Consider the following 14,417-nt stretch of genomic DNA (forward strand, 5'->3'; position numbering starts at 1 on the left):
GGGTGGGGTCTGCCTCGGGGGTGTGGGGGGCATCGTTTCTTTGGGGGTTGCCGCGTTTGCGTGACAAGTGCTACTCCCGGCTTTTCATGTTTGGGAACAGGCTGGCCCCGAGGGTGGGAGGAGAGCGAGGGGCCTTTGGGACATCTCTGGGAACTCGTTTTCAGCCGTAATTAATTTAAGCCATGCTCAGCAGTGGGGTGCAATTTCTGTGTAGGATTGTTCGTCCCACAGCTCTGCACAGCTCCTCGCCCCGAGGGCTCCCCTGGAGAAGCATGGGGATACAGAGTGGAAAATCACATCTTGCGAAGCAGCACTTCCTTCAGATCTCTGGGGAATATCCCAAGGGATTCATCCCAGCTCCACATTCCAGCAGGTCTCAGGTGTGAGGTGGCTCCAGGAGAGGAGCTGGTGGCACATCACCACTTTGGTGTTGTCCCAGTGACTGATAAACCTTCCCAGGGAATTTTCCACATTCCTTGGAGCAGGGAGTTCCTCAGGTAAGGGCCCAGCTGCCACCTCTCTTCTAGCACTGCTCCCTGAGCTCCCAGCATTTTTTTATCTCATTTTTTCACCCCAAAGTCCCTGGGTTCCTCACTTTGTGTGTCAGTGAATGTCAAGGCCGTGTCCCACGAACCCATCCTGGCTCTCCAGCTGTGCCAGATGTGACTATCACACCTTAAAACCACACAAAATTGGGTTGGATTTGGGAGGAGCTGAACCCGAGCATAAACTACACTCGGCAGGGATGATTTATTGGCTGAAAGATTGTGGGCCGTGTGTTTTTGAGGGGGTTCCCGCAGACAGGGAGCGATGCTTATCTCCACCTCAGCAAAGGAAATGGATCCAAATCACTCTTTTCACGCATTTGCCCATCCTCAGCATCATCCCGAGAGCTTCCAGGCCTGAACATTCCCCTCCAGAGGGAGGTGCCGAGGGCTGGGCCGGCACCGGGAGTTTTGAAATGCAGCGGCCAAGCAAGACTCGCCCCCTCCTCGTCCCACGGCGCTGCCGACCTCTCCCGTGCCGTGGGATGCCTGGCGTTCCTGCGAGCATCCCGGGCCCGCCGGCGGCTGGATTGGCTGCGGGGGCCAAACCTTTCCTTTTTAGGCTGCGCATGGGCTCCCGCTCGGGGCTGTGCTGCTCCAGCCCTGCTCCAGCCCCGCTGGGCCAGGATGCTCGGGGATCCCCCGGGGATGGGGGCAGCCGGGACTGTTCTGTCCCCAGCAAGAGGGATTTGTCCTGGAGCTGCTGAGTGGGGTCTGGGGTTGCTGGGACCAGCCCAGAGGTCAGGGATGTCTCTGGGGTTTGGGAATGTCTCCCTCACTGGATTGGGATGGGATCCTGCCACTGACAGCTGTGCTGTCTCTACATGGGGCTCTCCAGCTCCAGCAACCCCTTTTTCCCACCCCCACTCTGCTGGGTTTGGGTAGTAATTTATTTTAAAGGGTATTTTTTCCAACGTGTCATATATGGCAGCCTTTCCCCTCAGTGACCTCATATTTGGCAGGGACCCAGCCGGGCCGGGGTGTGGGGTGGCAGCAGGACCCCAGGGCTGGGGGTGTTGGGGGGACACCAAGGGCAGGGTCAGGGGACAAATCCAGCCCCTGTGAGCTGTTTCACAGGGAAGGGGAACAGCCTGGGAGAGCTATCCCTGGGGGATGTTGGAGCTGTGAATGGAGTAGCAATGTTGGGGACACACCATGTCTCTGTCCTGCCCCATAGGTGACATCCAGATGGGACAGAGCCATCCCTGGGGGATGTTTGAGCTGTGAGCACACTGGCAGTGCTGGGGGGGGACCCTGTGTCCCTGTCCTGCTCTGGGGATGACAGCCCAGATGGGACAGAGCTATCCCTGGGGGATGTTTTAGCTGTGAACACACTGGCAGTGCTGGGGGGGACCCTGCATCCCTGTCCTGCTACGGGGGGTAACAGCCTAAAATCTGTCCCCTCCCTCTGGAACCTTGGGGGACACCAGGACCTTTGGGTCCCTTTCTTGTGGTGGCACTCTGCAGCTCCTTGTCACTGCTCTAGTGCTGGGATGTCCCTGCCCCAGGCACAGCTTGTAATCAGCCTGGGCCCCCCGTGCCTCAGTTTCCCTCGAGCCCATCCAGCTCCAGGGGGTGACTCCAGGGCATCTCTGCTGCCTCCCCCGGGTGCTCTGGGAGACTCCCTGGTGAGGGCCCGTTGTCCTTAAAAAGGCAGCCAGGAGTTTGGGAGCTGCTGGTTGGCCTCTGCCAGGGCCAGGGGCCTCTGTGACTCCGCTCCCACTGCCAAGGCTCAGCCACAGGGCTGGGGGTGGCCCCGACCCCCCCAGGCTGTGCTGGGGACAGCACCCGCCCCGTCCCTTGAGGGCTCATCCCACCTCCAAAATCCTGCCAGAAGTAATCAGAACTAGGCTCATGCTCAGTGCAGGTCGGGATTTGGACCCACAACCCTTGACCTGGCTTAGGCCAAGGATTTGGGGCACAAGGGGCTTTGGGATACCAAAAGTCCAAAAATGGGGGCGGAGAGAGAAAACCGCAGGAAGAGGCATCCCAGAAGTGCTGGATGCCAGGGATTCCGGGGGGGAGCTGAGGCTGGGAGGAGGTGATGCACCAACCCTGTGCATCTCCAGCATCTCAGCCACGCCAAATTCTCCTCCCGGCTCTGGGGTGTCCCCACGGTAGGGCCCCAACACCCACCTCCACCCGCATGGGGTTTCTCCACACGCTCCCCAGGAACAGAAGTCACTTCCACCTCCTTTTTCCCAGCCCGTTGCTTATAAGGACTTGTGTCTCACTTGTTTATCAGAGCGGAGCATAAAAGGAACGGACTCACTGGGCCGTTGCCTCCCATGCATCCCTACCATACATTTTCCTACAATAATTAACTGTGCTGGGTCCTACCACCAGCCCAAGGTCAATTTAATGAAATAAAACACCTTATATGGCCATATGGCCAACACACCATCACTGAGCCTATTTAGGGTCTTTGTTTAGAGCGGATCCGCCTCTGAGGTTCCTCGGGCTCGCTGGTATTTATACCCACGGCACATCAGGGCTCAGTCCCAGAGGAAAGGAGCTCTCGCCTCTGTGGTGAGTACTGCCCTGCCCAGCCCTGCTTTCCTTCTTCCTTGGAGGAGAGCAGGCAGCAAAAGCACCCTGTGGGAGGGTTTTGGGGTGTCCCAGCATTTTTGGGGTGGCCCCAGCTGGGTTTGCATTGCCAGCCTCTGCACGACCCCACAGCTGGGGGCCTCGCTGGAGGTGACGAGAGCTGGGCTGAAGCAAAGCGGGTTGTGCTCTTCCAGAAATCCCTATGATTTGGGGTTTTGGGTTTTCATGCTTTTTTTCTTTTTGGGCTCCTGCAAGGTTTTGCCCGTTTCCCTCTGGATTTGGGAAGCTCATCCTCTGGCCCAGGGGGCACCCCCTGGCCAGGGTGATTTCTTTTTCCCCTATTTTTTGGAGTGGATGCAAGGTCAGAGCAGCAAAAGGCTGCTGAGACAGAAGTGGATGAGAGGGCATCACCTGGCACCTCCCTGCCCACTTTTGGGGGGCACCAGCCAGGCATGGCAGCACCGGAGCTCCCCAGGGAGGAGGAGCAGGGGGCTTTGGCACCAATTTTGGGCACCAGCTGGAGAAGGATGGAGCAGCAGCAGCAGTGTGGAGCAGCACCCACAGGGAACGAGCATCATCCCCCTCTGGGGTCAGGCTATCCCCGGGCACAGCCCACGGAGGATTTTACGGGGCTGCCCATCCCTGAGGACTCCAACACTTCCAACCCCAAAGCTGGACGTGGTGGGGCGGGTTGAGCCCTCTTCCCCCGGCCGCTCTTTAACTCTGCTTCCCCCCCCCCCCGGCCAGCTTCTCCCCCAGGTCCCCCTGAGCACCAAGCGCTGCCAGCCCCACCATGTGCGAGGAGGAAACCACTGCCCTGGTGTGTGACAACGGCTCCGGCCTCTGCAAGGCCGGCTTTGCCGGCGATGATGCCCCTCGTGCCGTCTTCCCCTCCATTGTGGGGCGGCCCCGGCACCAGGTGGGTACCCAGGGAGGCCAGAGGCAGCCCCCACCCCACTCTGATTACTGGGACGTGGCTAATGAGGCCTCTCTCGCTGGCGTTAGGGTGTCATGGTGGGCATGGGGCAGAAGGACAGCTACGTGGGCGACGAGGCACAGAGCAAGAGGGGGATCCTCACGCTCAAGTACCCCATTGAGCACGGTATCATCACCAACTGGGATGACATGGAGAAGGTGAGACCCTGCTGGGGCAGCGAGCGAGTGTCAGCCCTGCCTTTGGTTTGGGGTGAGACTCCAATTCTTTGCCCGCCTTAGATATGGCACCACTCCTTCTACAACGAGCTGCGTGTGGCCCCCGAGGAGCACCCGACCCTGCTCACTGAGGCACCCCTCAACCCCAAGGCCAACCGAGAGAAGATGACCCAGGTACGGCACTGCAGGACCCCTGCAGATGTGGACCCTCCAAAACTGCAGGGAGGTCTGGAATGTGGGGTTTTGTGGGGTGGGTGAGTGCAGGGTGGAGTGCAGGGTAAGGGCTGAGATCCCAGTGGGAAATTCCTGTGCCTGATGGCCCTAGGGATCTCTCAGCAGCATGTGGACCCCAGGATTTGCCCCACCATGTGCTCCCCGTGGTGTGCATGGCCCCACGTGGCTCTGTGCACTGCAGTGACCCCTTGACCCACCTTCCTGTGCCACCCCTTGACCCATGTTTCCTACACCATGCATGGCCACACGTGGCTCTGTGCACAGCGGTGCACATTTCCATGCCATCCGTTGACCCACGTTTCCCCACGACCCACATGTTTCCTAGAACGGTCAGTGGTCCCTGTTGTCTGTGCCACGCACTGCCCCGCGTGTCCCTGCAACACCACCACCCACCCATTTCTGCATGCACCGCAATGATCCGTGTGCTTTTCCGTGCAGTGCCCTGACCCCACAAAGGCACAAACCCAAGGGGTTGGGGTGGGGTGTGCTGGCGACCCCCATGCCTGCCCCTAACCCCCTGCCCCTCTCCTTTCCCTTCCCAGATCATGTTTGAAACCTTCAATGTTCCTGCCATGTATGTCGCCATCCAAGCTGTGCTCTCCCTCTACGCCTCTGGCCGCACCACCGGTGAGTAGGAGACTGTGGGTGAAAGGGACCAGGATGGCCTGGAGTGTCCCCTCTCACCTTCCCCCCTATCCCAGGCATTGTCCTGGACTCCGGGGACGGCGTCACCCACAACGTGCCCATCTACGAGGGCTACGCCCTGCCCCACGCCATCATGCGTCTCGACCTGGCCGGGCGCGACCTCACCGACTACCTCATGAAGATCCTCACCGAGAGGGGCTACTCCTTTGTCACCACCGGTATGGGGCCAGGGCAGTGGGCTGGGGGACGGGGACCCCGCAGTGCCACCGAAGTGCTACCGGGCTGAACCTGTCCCACCATCGTGTCCCACAGCCGAGCGGGAAATTGTGCGTGACATCAAGGAGAAGCTGTGCTACGTGGCCCTGGACTTCGAGAACGAGATGGCCACAGCTGCCTCCTCCTCCTCGCTGGAGAAGAGCTACGAGCTGCCCGATGGGCAGGTCATCACCATCGGCAATGAGCGCTTCCGCTGCCCCGAGACCCTGTTCCAGCCCTCCTTCATTGGTGAGCCCACCACAAATGCTCCCAGACCCTGTTCCAGCCCTCCTTCATTGCTGAGCCCACCGCAAATGCCCCCAGACCCTGTTCCAGCCCTCCTTCATTGCTGAGCCCACCCCCAATTCTCCCTGGGAGTGAATGCCCTATCCCCACCAGTGGACAAATAAAAAATGGCCCTTTGAGATGGGCCATGTACCGGCCCCCGTGGGTGCCCCACGGAGATGTTTTGGGCTCCCCCAAGCCCTTTTCACTGCAAATTGTGAGACAGACCCCTGTGTGCCCCTGTGGCTCTTTTGGGGAGCACTGAGGAGGCACAGGAAGGGGGATGACAGCCCTCTCCCACCCCAGGCATGGAGTCTGCCGGGATCCACGAGACAACCTACAACTCCATCATGAAGTGTGACATCGACATCCGCAAGGACCTGTACGCCAACAACGTCCTGTCCGGGGGCACCACCATGTACCCGGGCATCGCCGACCGCATGCAGAAGGAGATCACTGCGCTGGCTCCCAGCACCATGAAGATCAAAGTAGGTGCTGGCTGACCAAACCGTGGCCACCAGCACCCCAAAGCATCTCCCGGTGTGGGTTTGGGGGGCTGGTCCTACAGACTCGTGTCTCCGCAGATCATCGCCCCGCCGGAGCGGAAGTACTCGGTGTGGATCGGCGGCTCCATCCTGGCGTCCCTCTCCACCTTCCAGCAGATGTGGATCAGCAAACCCGAGTACGACGAGGCTGGACCCTCCATCGTCCACCGAAAATGCTTCTAAGCCCCCTCCCTGCCCTATGGGGGGCCCCCCGTGCCCAGGCTGGGGTGTCCTGCTCCTCCTCAGACCCCGCTGCTCCTCCCCACTGCCCACTGCGCATTAAAAAGCCTTTTCTCCAGGCTCTGCACCTTTCTGGAGAGATCTGGGGCTGGGAGGGGCTGGGGGACACTCAGGGTTATGGGGATAGGGTGGGTGAGCCCTGATCTCTTATTGGTGCCCATATCCTGCTGACAGCCTTGACTCTGCCTTGATGCCCCCAACCCCATGGTGATGCCCCCAACCCCATAGCAATGCCCTCCTACCATATTGGTGCTCCCAACCCCATGGCAATGCCCTCACCCCATGTTGGTGCCCCCAGTGCTGTGTTGGTGCCCCTGACCCTTTGCTGATGCCACCAGCCATCAACAACCTCAGCCTCACAATGGTGTCCCCAGCCCCACACTGATGCCACCCTAAGAGGAAGTCTCCAACCTCATTTCAGTGCCCCCTACTCTGAGCTGATGACCCCAATCCCACGTTGGGGGCATCAAGGCCCATGCCCTTGACTCCATGCCCTTGACCCCAACCCGCTGTTGGAGACCCCAATGATGTTTTGGTGACCCCAACCCCGTGTTGATGTCCTCAGCCCAAGGACGTGCTGGGGACCCCAACCTTGTGCTGGTGATCCTAATGTTGTATTAGTGATCCTAACCCCATGTTAGGGTCTTTAGCTCCATGTTGGGGACCCCAACCCTGTGCTGGCAACCCCAATGTTGTATTGGTGACCCCAATGTTCTTTTGATGACCCCCAACCCCATGTTGCTGTCCTTAGCCCCATGATGAGGACCCCAACCCTGTGCTGGTGACCCCAATGTTGTTCTGGTGACCCCAGTGTGGTTTTGGTGACCCCAATCCCATGTTGATGTCCTCAGCCCCATGCTGGTGACTCCGATGTGGTTTTGGCGACCCCAATGTTGTTCTGGCGACCCCAGTGTTGTCCTGGCGACTCCGACCCCGCTTTGTGTGCCCCACCCTCTCCCCCTGCCTCCCGCATTGCTGTGGACAGCGTCTCATTTGCATAAATTACATTATCGCCCCCCCACCACCCCCCGTTCTGCCCCCACCCCCCCCGTTTCCGCCCCTCCGCCCACTTCACGCGCGATGACGTCACGGGGCGGTGGCGCGCGCCGCTGATTACCATGTCATTAGCATATGACGCGGGAAGGCGGAAGCGGTGGCGGGATGGGGCGGTGCGGGGCCACCCTGAGCCTGGCCCTGGAAGGGAACATCGGTACCGGGGGGACACGGGGGACAGAGGGGGCGGCGGGGCCCGCGGGGCGGGGGGAGCGGGAGGATTTGGGTTGCGACGGGAGGGGAACGGCGCAGGCTGGAGCATCCCGGAGTGCGAGTTAATGGCTGTAATTATCTTAATTGGCACTGCCGTGGGGGGCACCCCAAAACCCCGAGCTTCTGGGAGTTGGAAGGGGGGACACAACGGCTCCCCTCGGGTGAGGGACGCCCAGGCTTATCCACGTTCCCAGGAGCCGCCATGGGGGGGGGCAGCCAAGCTCACCCCAGGTTTCCGGGGGTCGGATTGGCGTCACTCAGGCTCACCCCACATTGCCAGGAGTCAGGAAGCGGGACCCCAAGGCTTACTCCGGTATTCCCAGTAGCCACAGTGGGGAAACTCCAGGCTCACTCCATTGTTTCTGAGATTTGGTGTGGGGGACACCCAGACTCACCCCATGTTCCTGGGAGCCAGAGCAGGGGACCCTCAGGCTCCTCCCAGTTTGCCAGGGGCTGGAATGGGGGCACGCAGGCTCATCCCGGGATCCCAGGATTTGGAGCAGGGGGACACTCAGACTTACCCTCTGTTACTGGGGTGGGAGTGGGGGGACACCCCACATTCCCAGAGTTCAGAACTGGGGGCAACCCAGGCTCACCGCATATCTCAAGAGCCGGGATGAAGGGGACCACCCAGGCTCTCTCCACATCCTCAGGATCCGGGACAGGGGATCACACAGGCTCACCCTGCTCTCCCTCATGCTCCCACAGCCGTGGGGAAATCGACCTTCCTGAAGCTACTGGGTGCAGCCTTTCCGCAGTGGCACCTGGTGACAGAGCCCGTGGCACAATGGCGCAAGGTGCCGGCCAGTGGCACTGCCCAGGTAACGGCGATTCCAGCCGCACTCCAGCTCTGCCGGTGCCACCCCGGGACCCCCTCATCCCCCACCATCCCTCTGCAGGCATCCGTGGGCTCTGCCAACCTGCTGCAGATGATGTACCAGGAGCCAACCCGCTGGTCCTACACCTTCCAGACCTTCTCCTGCATCAGCCGGCTGAAGGCGATGCTGGATCCACCAGACGAGGGGCCCCCCGAGACCCCCCACCCTGTGAGGGTCTTTGAGCGCTCTGTGTTCAGTGACAGGTACCCAGCACCCAAAAAAGAGGGATGAAGGGATTGGGAGCATCCACAGCAGCTGGGTTGTGATGTTGGGTCCTCAGGGTAAGCAGAGCCCAGAGCGATGCTTGATTACAGGAATGGGATTTTGGGGTAATTTGGGCGCTGTCCCATCCTCACCTGTGTTAGGTGGCAGCATGAAGCCCTGTGGGTGATGCCAGGCTAGGTGGGCATTGCATGTGCCCCAGATTAGGGACTTTTGCCTTAATTTAACCACCTGTAGTTCCTTGTTGGTGAAAAAAAAAAGCTGGAAAAAAATGGCTGTGAAGCCACCTGAGCGTGGCAGGTGACAGAGCTGCTGGCTCCCTCTCTCCATCCCTTCCAAGGTACGTCTTTGCCAAGAACCTCTTTGAGGCTGGGCACCTGCAGCCCCTGGAATGGGCCATTTATCAGGACTGGCACGACTTCTTGCTGCGGCACCTGGGGCTCCGCACCGCCTTCCACGGCTTCCTCTACCTGCAGGCCAGGCCCCAGGTGTGTGCCAGGTGCAGGAGGACTCCAGGTCCACCTGGATCCTGGCAGAATTGCTGGGATTCAGGGATTTCACCACAAATCACCACCTGGAGGAGCAGGGCCTGCTTCTCTTCCCACGGGAATGTGGGTGGGAGTTTTGCTGTGGATTCCAGAGTGGGTTTTGGGGAGAAGGGGCTGCAGCATCTCCCAGGTTCATGCTTCCCACATTCCTCCTCTGCCACTGACATCCTATTTTCCTTCGTCTTGTTGTTCTCCCATCTGTCCTGCTCTGCCCCAGACATGCCTGGAGCGGCTGCGGCGGCGGGCTAGGCAGGAGGAGGGTGGGATCCAGCTGGGGTACCTGCAGCAGCTCCATGCCCAGCACGAGCAGTGGCTGGTGGACAGGACCACAGAGTGAGTGCCAACCCATGCCCATCTTTGAGGTGACCCCCAGCTTTGGGGGTGGTTGTTTTGGGCGTTTAATCCCTCCCTCCCTGTGTCCCTCCGGCAGGATCCACTTTGAGGAGGCGCGGCGCACACCCGTCCTGATACTGGATGTGGACAAGGACTTTGAGCACGACGTGGCCGTGCAGGGTGCTCTCATGGCACAGGTGGGGTGGCACAGCCCAGTGGCTTCCCCGTGCCATCAGAACCTGGCTCTGAGCCTCCACCTCTGTTCCATTTTCCTTGGGAAAAATAACTTCCACATCGTGGGTCTGAGGTGGTTTAAACCTCAGCTGTGCCAGGGCCATCCTGGTGCCATTCTTGCACAGTCCTGGTGCCACCCCATTGCATTCCTACACCATCCCAGTTCCATCCCAGTGCATTCTTACACCATCGCAGTGCCAGTGCCATCCCAGGGCTATCCCAGTTCCATGTCAGTGCCATCCTGGTGCCACCCCTGCACCATCCCAGTTCCATCCTGGTGCCACCCCAGTGCATTCCTATACCATACCAGTTCCAGGCCAGTACCATCCCAATGCCATCCCAGTTCTATCCCGGTGCCATCCCAGTGCCACCCCTGCACCGTAACAGTACCAACCCAGTGCCATGCCGGTGCCATCCCAGTACTGTCCCTGTGCCATCCCGGTGCCACCCCTTCAGCTAGGTTGTCCTTGCAGGTCGAGGCCTTCGTGGCATCACTGAGTGCTGACACTTTGCCGTCACATCCCAACCCTCTCGGAGCCGGGGAAGGGGCAACATCTGTCTGAAGATCCCGATCCCATGGACAAGGGACATGTCCTGGTCCCCAGCTGTCCCCTCAGCTGGTCTGTGCTGGGCCAGGGGTGGATTTGGATCCTCAGAGGCGTGTGAGGAGTTTTGGGGGCAGGGGGGCTCCCCGTGCTCAGGGGACCAGGTCCTTGCTGTGACCCCCTCCCAGTATTTAGGGATCCCCAGCTGAGAAGGCTCCCTGAGGTGGGTTTCTTGCAATGCTTGAATTTTCCCTGGGAAATCCCGGTGTTTAGGTGACACCCGAACCCCTTATTTTGTTATTTGTGTATCTTTTTTTTTCCCCTTAAATTAAGATCAAATCTCTGCGGAGCTGCTCCATGTCTCAAACCAGGGCTGTGGAGGGTCGGGGTGGCTCTAGGTGGGACACGAGGGGACAGTATTCACTATTCCCCCAGTTTTGGGGTGTCGTGAGGGGGGGGACAGTGCCCTGGGGCTCTGCCAGGCGTGGGTCAGGATTTGGGGGAAAACCGAGGGGATTTGGCACCTAAAAGGGGGGTGGGGCAGTGAGACTCTACAGGAACACCGGTGGGGCAGCTGCCCTACGGGGGGGGGGGGGGGGGGGAGGGCGGGATTGGGGTGGTGATTTGGGAGGCTGTGGGGTGGGATATGGGGAAGGAGGTGGGGGGACCTGGGGCAGGATAGGGGGGATCTGGAGGGCTGTGGAGCAGGATATGCCTGGAGGAGCTCCCCCCTGGGATTTTCTCTGGAGACCCTACAATAACACAGAGCGAGACCCCACTAACGACCCTACAAAAACAGCAACAGCGGAATCGCAGCCTCACAAAACCAGCAGCGTGGTGCAACCCCCCCACTACCCTCTACAATCCTACAAAAACGACCCCGCGCACCCCCGCGCCCAGCGATCCTAACAACAACAACCCCCGCACCCAACAACAACCCCACAACAAAACCCCGCTTCGCCCAAATCCCTCCGCACCCCCGCCCCCCCCTCCCCGTTATCCCCGAGGCTCCGGGTGCCCCCCGGCGCTCGGCCGGAGCCCCCCGGCCGCCCGCCGGGTCCCCCCGAGCGGGCGCTGCAGAACAAAGGAAGCAGCAGAGCAGGAGCGGCGGCGGCAGCAACGTGCGGCAGCTCCGCGGGTCCCCTCGGGGTGCCGGCCACAGCGACATCCCGAGCCGCCCGCCAGCCCCTCTGGGGTCCCCGCCATCCCCCCGGCCGGGAGTGAGCTCAGCCCCGGGCCGAGCCCCTGCAGCTGCCCGTTCCCAAGGAGGGGGCCGAAACCTTTTTTTTTTTTTTTTTTTCCGGTAAAAAACCTTTTTTCTATCTAAATTTGGGGAGGGGGGGAGGTGGAAAGTTGCCGGTGCGCGGCTGAAGTTGTGAAGTTGTGCCGAAGCCGCGCGGGTTTTGGGGGGGAGGGGGGGAGGAAATAGAAGAGGATAGAAAAATGGGGTTGGAAGAAATAAGGGGTGGGATTAAAAGCGGGGAGGCAGCACCCCGGTTTTGGGGGGGCTCGGGGGAAGGAGGGGTGGGGAGTCAGCGGGGCCGCCCCCCCCACCCGGGGTGGAAATTAAAAGTCGGGGTGACTCGCGGCTTCACCGGCTCTGTCCCCGCAGAACTCGGCGGTGTCCCCAGGGCGGGGGACACGGTGACTCCGGGATGTCCCTGTGGCCGGGCAGGGGGCTCCGCCAGCCCGGGCCAGCCGCCCCCCCGGCGGGGGGGAGCCCCGAAATCTAACGCTGCCCCCCGGGATGGAGATGGAGAGGCACGAGGGGCTCCACAGGGAGGTGAGCGATCCCCAGCTCCCCCAACCCATCCGTCCCCCCCTCTCATCCCCACACCTCCACCTTTTCGGGGTGGTTTGTGGCCCCTTTGTAACGTCACCGTGACTTGGAGGGGGCTCGTCAGGGTGGGCAGGGAAAGCCCCTCCTCGGTTGGTGGATGGGTTTGTTTTTTTAAGGGTATTTCCGTGGGAAATGGGACTTTCTGCTGCCTTAAAGGCCGCTTTGATGCCTTAAACACACCCCCTCCCCCATAAAAAAAAAATTTCAACTCGTCCTTGGGGCATCCCCAAAACAGCGCCGCGGGACGGGTGGAACAAAACCCACCTTAAAACCGAATTCCTTGGGATTTCTTGGCGTGAAAGAGCAAAACGCTGCATGAAACCCACCCGGGTGCCGTCGGGGGGGGAGGGGGGGGGTCCCCAAAAAGAAGGGGGTGGCAAAGGAAGGGGAAAGCAGAGCCGTGCCCCGGGGGGAGCATCTCGGAGCTAACAAGTTGCGGCATTTTCTTCACCTAAAAATTCCAGCGCCTTCCTTCGGCACTTCTGGTTTTACCGGCCGGGTTGGCTGTAACTGGGATCTCGCATTTTGTGCCCACGCAGAGCCAGGGAAAAAGGGGGGGAGGGGCTGCTCCAGCTGGGGGGTCTCCAACGTGGGAGGGAGAAACATCTGCTTGGCGTTGATTTTTGGTCTTTTCCCCTCTCTCAAAAAAAAAAAAAAAGAGCTACTTTTTTTCTCTTTTTTTAATTTTTTTTTTTTTTTTTTTTTTTTTTTTGGTAGTATCGGGGGGTGAGTGGCTGTCCTGCGCCTCTGAGTTGTATCCAGCTGTTTTTTCCTTTGGAATGGCCGTGGCAGGATGGGATGGGGTGGTGCGGACGTTGGAACAGGTGGCTTGGCGAGGAGGGGGAAGGACTTTGCCCTTGGCAAAACGCCGGTGAAAACCGAGAACTGGCGGCCAAGGGTTTGTCCTCCGTACTTTTCCAGGCAGGATATAGGGGAAAAGATTATTTTTAATTTTTTATTTTATTTTATTAGGATGCTGCTGGGGGCAGGGCGGGCAGCGGGGGGATCCCCCGGGAGCCGGGGCTGGTGCCGGTGGCCGGGCCAGGGTGTGCCGCAATTCCCACGTCCCGGCGTCTCTCCCGGGGTGCTTTGGCAGCCGGAGCCGGTCGGGCAGCCAGCACCAGTTCCACCAGTTCCTCCGGCTCGGCCCGGCTCGGGAGAGCCGGCTCTGCCTTCGCAGCTCTGCCTGGAGCTCCTGCTGTCCCCTTGGGGGCTGATTCCCTGCAGTGTCCCCATCCGTGAGGGTTTGAAGAGGAGGAAGAGGAGGAGGAAGATAGCAGAGGTCAAGGTTTAGCTCGGTTCCCATGGCGCGTCCCTCAGACCCTCTCCTGCCTTCCCAGGTGGCTCTGGGTGTCTTTCCCGCTCATTTGCATAACTAATCAACGTCTTGGGCAGTCGCTCATTAGCCCGGAACACGCCGGTGTCCGCTCCAACCGAGGGAAGGATGCTCCAACCTGTCCCGCTCAGCTTCGGGGAGCAAACCCTGAGTAAACCCCACAGAAAACCCCGTTGGCATAGGAATGGGCGCACCAGGCCCCCAAAACCACTTTGGTTTTGTGGTTTTGGGACGTTGCGCAGCTCAAGGTGTCCCTGGGGCATTCCTGGTGCTCAAAAATTCCCGTTCATCCTCGAAATGAGAGCCCCTAACTGAATTTGGCAGCCAGGCTTGGGGACGAGCTTGGCGATTAGGGATAATCTCATTTAAAGCATTACTAATAAAAGTTACTAAATTTGTCCATCTTCGAGGCTTTCCCTGGAGGGTTAAGGTGGGATTTTTTTTTAATATATTTTTTTTTCTCCACCGTGAAATCGCCCCAAAACGTGTCTGGCATCTCCAAAAACAGCATTGGGCTGATGGATGGAGTGAAGGACAGGCTGGGGTTTGGCTCGTTTTCATTCCGCACATGCCGGTGTCACCTGCAGGAGTCACCCGCCTGCTGGGGGCTGTCCCCGGGTAATCCGGGGGATTCTCACCATGTCCGTGCCTGGAAAATAGAAATATGTCCAGGCCGGGCTGTGATGTGAGCAGCTCAAAGGGCTCGGGAGCGAATCCAATGGATGCTGGAGCAGAGGAGGAGGAGGATGGGAGGGAAGAGGTGTTTG

At 59.9% G+C, this 14,417-nt stretch overlaps 2 protein-coding genes across 2 annotated transcripts; both read left to right on the top strand.

The window, feature by feature from the left end:
• The first annotated feature begins 55 nt into the window (after window positions 1-55).
• ACTG2 (actin gamma 2, smooth muscle) lies at window positions 56-6,493 on the top strand. The gene is made up of 10 exons (XM_062510644.1): window positions 56-497; window positions 2,979-3,074; window positions 3,840-4,011; window positions 4,098-4,226; window positions 4,308-4,418; window positions 5,021-5,105; window positions 5,180-5,341; window positions 5,436-5,627; window positions 5,970-6,151; window positions 6,248-6,493. Exons 3-10 carry the CDS (start codon window positions 3,886-3,888, stop codon window positions 6,389-6,391), a joined length of 1,131 nt encoding a protein of 376 aa, XP_062366628.1. The 5' UTR covers window positions 56-497; window positions 2,979-3,074; window positions 3,840-3,885; the 3' UTR covers window positions 6,392-6,493.
• Window positions 6,494-7,579: 1,086 nt separating this feature from the next.
• DGUOK (deoxyguanosine kinase) lies at window positions 7,580-10,793 on the top strand. The gene is made up of 7 exons (XM_062510604.1): window positions 7,580-7,658; window positions 8,423-8,535; window positions 8,614-8,795; window positions 9,155-9,302; window positions 9,580-9,695; window positions 9,793-9,892; window positions 10,403-10,793. The coding sequence occupies exons 1-7, from the start codon at window positions 7,580-7,582 to the stop codon at window positions 10,490-10,492; spliced, it is 828 nt and encodes a 275-aa protein (XP_062366588.1). The 3' UTR covers window positions 10,493-10,793.
• Window positions 10,794-14,417: the final 3,624 nt, after the last annotated feature.

This window comes from Cinclus cinclus, chromosome 29 (assembly GCF_963662255.1).
Source record: "Cinclus cinclus chromosome 29, bCinCin1.1, whole genome shotgun sequence".
In the NCBI taxonomy this organism is placed as follows: Eukaryota; Metazoa; Chordata; class Aves; order Passeriformes; family Cinclidae; genus Cinclus; species Cinclus cinclus.

What these genes read in the sequence shown, in the direction of transcription:
- ACTG2 (XM_062510644.1), top strand. Translation starts at nt 3,886, where the DNA reads ATGTGCGAGGAGGAAACCACTGCCCTGGTGTGTGACAACGGCTCCGGC. An exon ending in TGGGGCGGCCCCGGCACCAG is followed by an intron (nt 4,012 to 4,097) that starts GTGGGTACCCAG and finishes CGCTGGCGTTAG; the next exon opens with GGTGTCATGGTGGGCATGGG. An exon ending in ACTGGGATGACATGGAGAAG is followed by an intron (nt 4,227 to 4,307) that starts GTGAGACCCTGC and finishes TGCCCGCCTTAG; the next exon opens with ATATGGCACCACTCCTTCTA.
- DGUOK (XM_062510604.1), top strand. Translation starts at nt 7,580, where the DNA reads ATGACGCGGGAAGGCGGAAGCGGTGGCGGGATGGGGCGGTGCGGGGCC. An exon ending in GGCCCTGGAAGGGAACATCG is followed by an intron (nt 7,659 to 8,422) that starts GTACCGGGGGGA and finishes ATGCTCCCACAG; the next exon opens with CCGTGGGGAAATCGACCTTC. An exon ending in CGCTCTGTGTTCAGTGACAG is followed by an intron (nt 8,796 to 9,154) that starts GTACCCAGCACC and finishes ATCCCTTCCAAG; the next exon opens with GTACGTCTTTGCCAAGAACC.